General features: G+C 38.2%; 1 protein-coding gene across 1 annotated transcript in view; it reads left to right on the forward strand.

The window, feature by feature from the left end:
- Nucleotides 1–883: 883 nt before the first annotated feature.
- Nucleotides 884–11,706, forward strand: part of DPP4 (dipeptidyl-peptidase 4) — a gene marked incomplete at its 5' end in the record, with an annotated part of 31,138 nt that continues 20,315 nt past the window's right edge. The window contains 10 exons of the mRNA XM_009084548.1: nt 884–982; nt 1,525–1,619; nt 1,744–1,818; nt 3,730–3,782; nt 3,877–3,949; nt 5,067–5,187; nt 5,601–5,761; nt 7,391–7,494; nt 10,823–10,952; nt 11,080–11,124. Coding sequence (XP_009082796.1) covers nt 884–982; nt 1,525–1,619; nt 1,744–1,818; nt 3,730–3,782; nt 3,877–3,949; nt 5,067–5,187; nt 5,601–5,761; nt 7,391–7,494; nt 10,823–10,952; nt 11,080–11,124 — 956 coding nt within the window. The remainder of the gene's footprint in view (nt 983–1,524; nt 1,620–1,743; nt 1,819–3,729; nt 3,783–3,876; nt 3,950–5,066; nt 5,188–5,600; nt 5,762–7,390; nt 7,495–10,822; nt 10,953–11,079; nt 11,125–11,706) is intronic.

Below are 11,706 nucleotides of genomic sequence, written 5' to 3' on the forward strand. Positions count from 1 at the left end.
GGTTCAAAGTTTCACTTGGTCTTTTCAGAGTAACCCAGTTAGATTTAATTTTCTTGTCTAAACAGTAATGTTGCAATAAATATTAAGATACCTTCATGGAAAACCCATCAAGATAGGAATAAATATTTGACCAGTTATTTCATTATAAGCTTATTAGAAGGTGTTTGTGATTTATTTTTTCTTTATTGGACCTTCTCTTAATATTTTACTGCATCTCAGATTTATTTTTTTCATTTGAGATATTTCTGAAATTTGAGTTTAATGAGAAGCAGATGATTCACAATTGAAGGGTTCATGAACAGGAACAGCAGTATTACAGAATGTGAGATGCAGTGCAGCAGCTGCTTTAATTTTAGGTATCTGTCAAGGTCTATACATCTACTCATGTGGATGTCACATTTCATTCATCTGGACAACCTTACCTGTCCACCAGTCTTGAACATGAGCACGTACATCTCTGCTTTGTACACCCCACCCCACAGTTGATGCCTGATGCAAATATTAGTAGTCAGGGCTCTGCAGTGAACTTTCCAGAGCAAGCATGGGTAGAAAGGCACTAAGATCACTTCCTTTCAGTTTTTAAGGAGTACAAGTATATGTTTCCTGAGATAAGAGAGTCAGAGGTCTTCTGTTTGTCATGGTCCAAAAGGTATTTTCATTTACATGAACTTGTTGAGTGATTTCACTGGCATTTCTTTATTTTATGCTTGCTGAATTTACCTTGAAATAAAGTTTTATTTCCTTTCCACTGCTGGTACTTTAGAACTGATTAGCTAAAACACATCAATAACCAGCAACAAAAGGCCCACTCAGTAGTCAGGTTAAAAGCTGTGGTGGAACAATTTGTAGCAACATCAAAATCTCTTCTGTCTCTTTCTTTCAGAAAGTACCTCTGAGCATGATTCACGAAGAACATACACTCTACAGAACTACTTGAACAATGACTATAAGTACAAAACACATAATTTGCAGTGGATTTCAGGTAATTCATTTTTATGTACAACTTGAATGTCAAGAAGATGTCCTACCTTCAGTAGACACATATCCTCATGCTAAAGTGACTATTGTATCCTGAAAAAAAAAGCTATATTATTTAATAGTGCCATTATAGAACTGTGCGTTCTCCCCTTAGATACTTGTTCACATTCATGACAGTCCATTTTCTTCTATTGCTAAAAGAGCATACTTACTTCTATGCTTTATTCATAGAAGCATGTTATCCTCTGAAGTGTGTCAGCTTCCTGTGCGTTGGGCTGCCAGGAAACAGGCAGATACAGGCCACTTTGGCTTTTGAATGTGCCTAGTACCCCAAGGTAAAGAGATGCTAGAAGGTGGATGCTACGAGCCTCAGGACTACGTTTTGTGAACATTCTTGTGCTATAAGCATCCTTTCATTACAGAAATGGGAAGCACAACGTTGACCAGAATTTTGAATTTTATTTCATGCTTAAAAACAGGGGGGAAAAAGAAATAACTGATGAGCATTTTGCTTAATTTTTATTAGCAGCTCTCTTGTTTTTCTAGGAAATCAGTATCTTCACAAAACAGCTAATGGGAACATCCTACTTATCAATGCTGACACTGGAGCATCCACAGTAGTCTTGGCGAATACAACAATAGTATGTTGACTTACTTAAAATATATGCAGACATTTGGAAAGGTATTGAATTTAGTATTTTGTACTGTGCATTTCTTTGGAATTGCTGCTTAATATGTTCCTTTTGCCCTTCCTTTTTTTGACAGGATCAGTACAAGGCAAGCACAGTTATACTGTCTCCTGACCAAAAGTTTGCTCTTCTGCAGTACAGCTATACAAAGGTACAAGTGCACCTTACATCTGAGGATTAAACTAGGAAATAAAGGTCTGGGAACAACTGAGAGGCTGAGGGAATGTGAGAGAAATGCAGGAGAATGGATGAATGAGATTAATGTCTGCAGGGGAACAGTCAAGTTGAGCAGGCAGGAGGAGAAGAGACTGGTATTATCTATGAGCTTGGCACAAGAGGCAAGACTGCCTGACAAAAGCAACTGGATAAAAAGTGAATAGAGACATACCACAAGGAGAGTGAGGCTGGATGGTTCATCTGGGAAAACAGTCTAGAAGAGTAGATAGGCATGGCTATCCAAGGAGCCGTGTGGGTACGGATCAGTGATGAATAGATATTGCTGGTTATATGTCTTGTAAGTATGTATATATATGCTTGTTACATTGTGGTGGTAAGCTGTAAGAGTTTAAAACTGAGGTGTGTGAAAAGCAGCATGTGCCTAGAAGAGAAGGCTTGTGCTTGGAGTGGACTCGTGTGTCCTCGTTCTCTACTATCAAAAATCACATGAAAAGCCTCCAGCACAATGCCTCACCCTGGCTTGGTGTTGAACTGTGCAACCTATATTTATGTCAGGTGGCATGAAAACTTGGCTCTGTGTGCCAACTGCGGAGCCTAGTGGAGGTGATAATTTGCTGTACAGTTTGTGCACTGAGAAACTGGTAACTTTGTTGTTCTTTCCATTTTTTTCTAGAGAGCAGCCTGTTTTGTTTGTAAAAAGCCCAGTGCTGACTTGTGCAGTGTACAAATGTTCAAGCACTGTGTCCCTGAGCTCTGTCTCCATGTTTTAGCTTTGCAGTCCAAGAATAGCTCTCACACTGTGCCAGACACTGTGCACTCAGTCATCACTCTTTTCAGTTTTAGCTTCCTTACTGGATACTTCTAAGACAGTTACCTTTTGTCTTTCTGAATTGTTCAGAATTGACTTTTCACTGCATCGTTAGTGGCCACAAAATGCCTAATACTTTTTCAGCCACCCTAGACATCCCCCCTACTTGTGATGTGTTGCTAGATAGTATTTTATTTGTTGCATTCATAAGAGTTAATTTTATTTTCATGCTGAAGCAAGATCTTTAACCTTTATATAAGTGTGATTGAAAGATCTGTTATTATTAATCTTTATTGCAAAAAAAACAGTAACAAAATGAATCATGAGGATGTAGACGCTTGTTATGTAATAGCCATCTGGTTGTGTAGTATTAAGTTGTTGTTTTATATCTTCATACAAATATTCAAGAACCATCATAGAAGGTAACATTAATGTAACATGTCAGCACTGGGGACTAAATCAAACCTCTCCAGCCCCACATAGTGACCATGTTTTAATTTATCTGCATTTTCATCATCTTTCTCTCTGTAAGTGCCCACAGAGGGATACACACTTTAAGAGGCAGGTTTCTGAGAGAAGAGGGTTATTTTTGTGACAATATGAATGGGAACAGGTCACCCTGGTACTGGAGGAACCGCTACAGACACAATGCTGGAACTTGTGAGAACTACTATACAGTAAGATGGCAAGTTAAATAATACAACATGGAAAATGAGACAGAAAACACGAAGTGCACCAGTAAGGCACAAGGAGGAGGACTAACTCTGCATAGTGATGATAGTCTGCCCTGTAGCTTATAAAGATTTCTGAAAATCTGCAGCATCTCTGGCATCTGTATCTCTGTCTTGAATCAGTCAGTGGCTTCTGTCATAGTATTTAAATGATGATCCCAGAGAGGTATCGGTTCTTTAGTCTTTTCTTCTTAAGCGTTGCAGAGATATGTTACCCTGGTATGTTCATTGTGTTCTGTTTGTCTATAGAAAAAGCATGTAGAAGGTTTCAGAGGTAATTCAAACTGTAAGAGATGTGAATACTGGTGACATTTATTTTCATAATATTAAAATAATTCTTTTGCAGTTGTGGAGGCATTCCTTTACTGCTTCATATCACATCTATGATTTCAATAGCAGGTCAGTAATTTTGGCACACGAGATGTAGTTTTAACATTCTTTTCCAATGAAATGACATTTCACTGATTCCTCTTGGCTGCATTTTTTTTTCCAGTTCTATTGTAGATGATGGACAACTACATAATGATACACAATATATATCCTGGTCACCTGTTGGACATAAACTGGTTAGTAAAGATAAGTGAAACTTACATAACAGTCATTTTCATACATATGACATGGAAACTCACATTGTCTGTACCCTTTAGGTTTTGGGACTTCCCTACTGTTACTAGCTGAAGTAGTTTCAATATTGATTGCTGTTGCTGGAAAGACTCCAAAATCCCCCTGTGTGTTTTGTTTTGTTCTTTAATGAAAATGCATTCCTGAAGGTAATAGTGGTCCCAGTAGACATGAAATGCACGAATGCACAGGAACGTCATGTTTTTACAGTTGCAGACAGTAGCTCATCCCTTGCAAAGGCAGCAGCATTACAATTGTCTACTTCCTCATCACTGTGATTTTTATCTCCTAATTGCACAATAATCTATGAAGTTTTACTTGATGGATGCATGTAATGGGATTAGAGGATCAAAATCTCTCTTGTACTCTTTTCCACTGTCCTCTTCTTCCTCCCCTCCAATCCGTGGCAGGGGTGACAGCCACTGCATTTGCAAGGCTTGTTTTTCCCTGTGGTGAGCATAGGATCTGTGGCATTTTGTTTATTCTGATTGCAGAATAAGTATACAGGTTATAGAGATCAATCACACAAGCAAAGGAAGTTGAAAAAAAATTTCTGCATCTTGGAGTGAAGCTCTGGAATAAACTGTTGTTCAGTTATTGGAGAGGAAAAACAGAGCTGATTAGAGAGGAAGGCAGGTGCCAAAATCTGGAGAAGTTCTGAGGGCTACTGAAGAAATGTACTGTCTTTGCAGGGCTATTGGCAGTGCTGAGACCCCAGCAAATGCTTCACCAAAGCACTGATAGCTTTCTTTGAAAGACAAATGAGTGAAAAACAACTCCTGGAGAAGAAAAATAAGCTTATATCTTGGCAGAAAATGAATAGCAAGGTTTTCAAAACTTGACACAGGTGTCATGTCATTTATCATTGATAGTTTGTTTTTTGTTAGGTTGCTGCAACTGATCCATATTAGTAATTCTGACTTTAAGTATCAGTGATGTTTGATGTACTGCAGCTTTTAAAGATGGTTTTTGTTGTCTGATGTAAATTTCCCAGTAGATGAAGTAGAGAGAGGAAGCAGGATTTACTCTAGTAGTAATTGTCATCCCAATGATGTTTTGCAGGCGTATGTTTGGAATAATAATGTTTACGTAAAAGCTTCGCCAACAGCACCACCTGTGCAAGTCACTCAAAATGGAGAAGAAAATAAAATTTTCAATGGAATACCAGATTGGGTTTATGAAGGTAACTATGCCAAGCAAATTTTACTTTACAGTATGATGTAAAAACTTTGGTTTATTGTAATTATTATTATCTCATTTCTACCATGGGAAAGTTCAAACTCATCAGTCTGTATTTTAACAGAAACATACATCCTTACCTGAGCTTAATGCCAGGTTAGTGTGAGGATCTAAGAATGGAAATGAGTTTGCCTAACTTGCAGTAAGACACTGGAAATCACAGTGTGTGAATTAGCCTCATATGATAGATTATAAACATTGATCTAATGTCTAATTTCAGAACCTCAATAGTCTGCACTGTGGTATCTGAACTTAAATTTTTTTAAGAAATCCTATTAAAAACTAATGAGAACAGCACCTAGAATAGACTTATCAGTTATGTCAGTTATAACTTAAATATGTTTATTTCTCTTTCAGAGGAAATGTTTGGCACCCATTCTGCTCTGTGGTGGTCTCCAAATGGGGATTTTGTGGCATTTGCAGCCTTTGATGATACAGAAGTTCCTGTTATAGAGTATTCCTTTTATTCTGAGGACACCTTGCAGTATCCAAAGACCATTAGAATCCCATATCCCAAGGTCTGTGTTATTTATTAAACATGCAGTTTCATTAAGAGAGAAGTCTCATTTAATCTGTTCCTGCTAATGAAAATATTGTCTGTCTCTCCTCAACAGCTTGCTGTGATTACTCTTTCTGGAGTCAACAGCATCTGGCAATGTTAAAGTATTTTATTATCTCCAGGGGAAAGCAAAAAGGAAAAAAACCCATATGATTTAAGGTTTTGTTATTTCACCAGAAAATTTTGAGGTAGTGAGTAGATATTAAGATAAAAGCTCACAGGGAGTTGAAGTTGGTACAAAGCATTTGGCAGATGTACATTGTCTTAGGGTTGTGCATGGTATTGATAATGGAATCTTGCTTCAACTAATGGAGCATTTTCACTTCCTGTATTGGGAGGAAGAGGAAGAATCTGCTGAAGGAATTTCTTTGCCCACACCTAAATCTTTTTCACTTTTAGCTGTGAGAGCAAAGCCATTAGTGCAAGCAGCTCCTTCTCCTCTCTCCTGAGCCACACTACAAACATGTTCTCATACCCCATACTGTGCTCACCGTTACAGTGCTAGGCATCCCCATTGCTGGGAAGGAACAGATGGGTTGAAACCATCTCAAGCCCATCATTTTCTTCAGTTCTTTCTGTTCATCACTGAGGTTTTATATTCTGTATTGTCTTAAACCACAAATACATCTCACCACCCCATCCCAATTCGTGATGGTCTGGCCATTTCAGGAAGGCATTTTCACTCTTAATTAACTGCGGCAGAAGAGCTGATGCAGCCAGCCAATCGCTTTACTTAAGAGCTGTTTGGTGAAGAGACTGCCCTCTTTCTGCCAAGCTTCCTCTGCAGCAGCTGCAGTTAGTCACTCCCTACGCTTACCAAAGCTTCAGAAGCACATGGTCTTTGCCTGTCCCCTTGGAGCCTCCCTCAGAGAAGTCACTGATGCTCCCAGTGAGCAGCTGGGCTTGCAGACAGCTGCAGGCACTCTGTCCTGAGCGTGGTGCCTGAGAAGAGACGTAGGTGTAGAATGAACTGCCAATTTAAATGACACATTTTATTACAAACCCCTTGTGTTTGGAATATTGCTGGCTTCTGGAGGTGCATCAGCTGCAGCTACCTAACTGTTACAATGAGGACTTGGCTAGTTAGCTTCCAGGGAAGCAGCCCTTACTGACACAGTTATGTTGCTGTCAGTAGCACTATATTAAAAATAGTAGAGTATGTGCTGCAGTCATGGCTTTGATTGTGATATAGGCAGCTGTGATATGACCAGTTAATGTAAGGTGATCCTTTCATGGAGAAGCACTTTCTGTGTGTTAGCAGTGGATTTGATTCATTATTAGGTACAGTGTGTGGCATGTAGGATGAGATGGCTAAATACTCCTTTGGGTACAGCAAGCCCTATGTAGCTGAATATTTCTAAATGTAGTAGTCTTTCTTATCTAGAAACACATAACTAACACTTTCATGTAAAATACAAAAGATAATTTATGTATCAATCTTAAAAACTGCATTTAGGAACTTGTCTTTTCACATGTTTGAAGTTGGCTGGTTCTACCTTTCTGTAGTAACTTATTCATCTATAATTTCAAACTCATTTTACCAAGAATATTCTCTCTTCAAAAGTACAATGAAAATGTTTATTTTTAGGCAGGAGCTACAAATCCAACTGTGAAATTCTTTATTGTGGATACCAGATCACTTCCAGATTTCAAACTTCTTGAAATTTCTCCACCTGAAGAAATAAAATCAGTGTAAGAAATTTTGTTTAATTTTTTGATTGTTTCTTTTGATGGGATAGGAGGAGCTTTTATATGTGACCTCCCTATATTCAGCGTATATGGCAGTTTTTCCCTGTCATGCGTCTCTGGTAGCAACAAGATTTACCAGAGAAAATCTGCACAGAGATTATCCTCCTAGTGATTATATATAGATGGCATATTCCATGTATGTTATATTCAGAATGTGACAAGTTCTTGGCTCGTCACATTCAGTGGAGTCTAACTATGGTGAAGTCATTTCACAGTACAACTTTAATATGAACAAGTTTTGGTATAATCAAATTATAATATATGTATTCCAATTCATGGGGGGGGGGGGAGTGCGGCAAGGGGAGGAATACAACAAAACAAAACCTTAATGGTAAGTGAGGATTTGATTTCCTTGGAAGCAGACTTCTTGCTAAGGCAAGGTACCATGGTTGTCTTCAGATTTATACTTAAATGTTTGTTTTCTTTGGAAACATGGTGAAAATCAGCACCTCTCACAGTAAATGGAAAATCATATTTCTCAAAATGCCACTGGAAATGCACAACATGATATAAATGTATTTTGTAAAGAGCAGCTACATCGATTTAAAGTGCATGCACACAGAATTTGGTATCCCAGATCTTGGGGTTTGTTTTTTCTTTATAACAGTATTGTGGAAATTTTTTAGAGGTTTGCACTTACAAACAAGATGGGTATGGAAGCACAGGTTATGCTAATACACCAGAAAAAAAAGCCCAAAAGGGGTCTGTTAGCTTGTGCATAAAACCAGTATTTTGTACGTGGTGGTCAAAAAGCTATAACCAGAATATATCCATTTAGTCCTCACCATAGTGTAACTAGCATTTATGTGTTAACTGAGATATGTGAGTTTTAATGAATATGTTGTTCTTTATCCTTTCATTACAGTAACACTGCAATAGGTAGATGCTATATAGCTGTCATGCCCTGTTTTTATTCCAGACTTTCAGTGGCTCAGAATTAAAGGCCCTTTGCATTTTGCTCAATACTGATTAAGGTCTCTGCTGTCTCAGAGTTATGTTTTACTTTATGTTAACGTCTTATGAAAGCTGATGTGGGGAGAATAACCATCAGCTACCTTCCAGCCTTGTAGCCATCTGGCTAACACAGGTGTGAGTTATGTCAAATTAATCTGGTTTTAAATGAATGTAACACTCTGTAAATCAGGATCAATACAAAGATAAATCAAGCCTTGAATGATCAGTGCAAGGGTCAAAACTTAGTCTTTCTCCCAGTGGCTGATCCAAATAATGGCCACATCTCAGCATATGTGCCCTGCAAAAGTTGAGGTGGCCAGAACGAGTCTTGGGGAATTTTGCAAGAGCAAAGGTACATGAGCAGGATAAGCCATATGATGTGCAATGTGGCTGTTGGGTACTTTTGCTCCTGGAAGCACAAAGTAATGAATATTTACATGGTGTTTCTATTTATACCACTGTATGACAGGAAAGGTTAATTTTTGTGGTGGAAAATTCTATTTTTAATTCCCTTGAGCTAAATTCTGAGTAAAAACTAAGTTTCCATTGGTGGTATACCTCACCCCACCCCACCTGCCTGGTTGGGGATGTCAAGAAACAGTGCTGCTGCAAATGGTTGCCTATTACAGCACTATCCGGAGTGTATGAGCACCAATTGTACCCCACATTTGAAAGGGGCACAGTGCATGTCTGGTGCAGAGGAAAAGTTTTATTTGTCAAGAAAAGCTGCCAAATCTGGAATGACCAGCATGAAATCCATACAGTGCTTAAACTCCATTTTTTTGCATCGGGGTACAGGAGGCTCCTGTTAGCCAACAGGAGGATGAAGGGTTCTTGTCTGAAATTATTCGACCTAAAATAAGTTGACTTCTGAGTAGAGAGTGTTTGCAGGAGTATTCCTTCTCAGCAGCAAATGAGGAAGGGCAGTGCAAAGCTACTACTACTACTACTACTTAATTGCAGCTTAGTTAACTTTTTGTGGATTGTTGAATACTGAATATGCATTCCCAGTCTCAACTGTAACCTTAAAAAAATAGCTTGATAAATAATGGGGGTTTTGTTTTCATTGTACTGTCCAGTTTGTTTGATGAATGATTTATAGTTGCCAGAATTGTTAACTTCTCTCACTTTGAAGGAACAAAATTTGTGGGACTAATTCCCCTTATACAAAACAAGTGAAATCAGTATTATAGTACATGAAGAATGGCAGGTTTTTTGCATTTTTTTCAAACAAGTTCTTGCAGAGAGCCAGCAACAGTAGCAATTAAATGACCTACCAACTTCCCAGTCAAATATAAGTGCAACAATAGACCTTTTCCAAACATGATTTCAAAACTGCAATCTAGAAATAAACCTGAAAGTTGTCGGTAACCAGTTGGCATGTATTTTTAATCCATCCACAGTAATAGTAGTGTTCCCCCCCCCCCCCAACCCCAACGAAGATACTCTTATGACAAAACTTCCCACACATTTTTGTTAACTAACTTTGAGGAAAAAGGGAACATGAACTTGGAACTAAGTCAAATGTGCAAATTCCGGTTAAAAATGTATACTTGCCTTGGAGGGGAGATTTGTTTTATTTTAGTTCATAAGGCTTCTAGGAGATAGGAGAGATCTAAAATAAGAAAAGACAGTGCATCTTACAGATCATAATGGTAAACAAACTCATTACATTTTGTGGTGCATTTTTAAAATTAATACACAGGAATATTAATGAAAATGATTTCTTTCAAATCCTCTAGATCTTCATGTTAACTGGTTGGTATTCTGAAGATGAAAATAAACCATTCAAATAGTAATATCTGGTTTTGCTATGATCCCTCCCTCCATTTTAACTCATGGAAATAACTACTAAATTGAACAAAAATAATATGTTCAGAAAATGCTTACAAGCAACCAACTTCATGCAGCTAAGGGTAACACTCCAAAAGCTCAGGCACATGCAACTTTATATTCAGAAGAATTTCCTCTAGATGCACATAGTACAAGATTTATGAACAGTCTGGAGTAGCTATTATTTTATGCATTAGAGAATAGTGATCTGGCTGTTAGAATTTAATTGCAATCTTCCTGGCAGTGGGTATGTACAAACCATCTAATTCTTTATTGTATCTATGAAAACAACCAAGGCATCTACTAGCAGCAAAAACAATTGATGAAAAAATGGCTCAATTACATTTGCAGCATTGTTTATTGTGAAGAGTAGATTTAAATGAAAATACCCAGATGAGTCTCATTCAGTGAATTGCTGAATGCTATTGTATGGTATGCTATTACAGAGAGGATTTTAAATATCTAATGCTGTTGCTGTTTTCAGGAATCATTATTTGAGTGCTGTAACATGGGTGACAGATCAAAGGATTTGTCTGCAGTGGCTCAGAAGAATTCAGAATTTTTCAGTCCTCACAGTCTGTGACTTTGAAAATGGTAATTGGTCATGTCCACAGGTAAGAAAAAGTAGATGGGAGAATGAAACTAGAAGGCAGTAGAGTACTTCCGTGTGTTTATCTTTGTAGAAATACAGCCTGATGTAAAACAAACATAATTGTTGTGGGATTGTTTCTTCTTTCTTAGGGAAAACAACTTACAGAAGAAAGTGCAACTGGCTGGATTGGCAGAGTGAGTGCTCAATTTCTAAAACTGCTACATGCTAAATAACTCTGATAATAAGAAAATTTCCTATGAGCCTCTTGCAGTTTGCAATGATTCTTGTGTGCAGGTCTGATCTGCTCATTTGTTGCATTTTACATGTACAGGAAAAAATGGTCTCAATGCCACCCCGCTCCTGGTTTTAAGCTTTCTTGTGGGTATGGGGTTCTGAACTCTAAGGCTGAGCTGACAGTGCTGCATGGGCTGGAGCTGTAACCACATCTTCTGTGACCTGTGCATCAGTTTTATAGGACAAGAGGAATGGCTTTAAATTGAAAGAGAGTAGGTTTAGAGTAGATATTAGAAAGAAATTCTTTGCTGTGAGGGTGGCGAGGCACTGGAACAAGTTGCACAGAGGAGCTGTGGATTCTCCATCCCTAAAAGTGTTCAAGGCCAAGTTGGATGGGGCTTTGAGCAACCTGCTCTAGTGGAAGGTGTCCTTGCCCATAGCAGGGGCTTGGAACCAGATGAACTTTGAGGTCCCTTCCAACCCAAACCATTCTACGATTCTATGATTTTATGTTCAACTTGCCAAAAAGCATAGCACTCTTT

Source organism: Acanthisitta chloris, unplaced genomic scaffold (assembly GCF_000695815.1).
Source record: "Acanthisitta chloris isolate BGI_N310 unplaced genomic scaffold, ASM69581v1 scaffold27141, whole genome shotgun sequence".
Lineage (NCBI taxonomy): Eukaryota > Metazoa > Chordata > Aves > Passeriformes > Acanthisittidae > Acanthisitta > Acanthisitta chloris.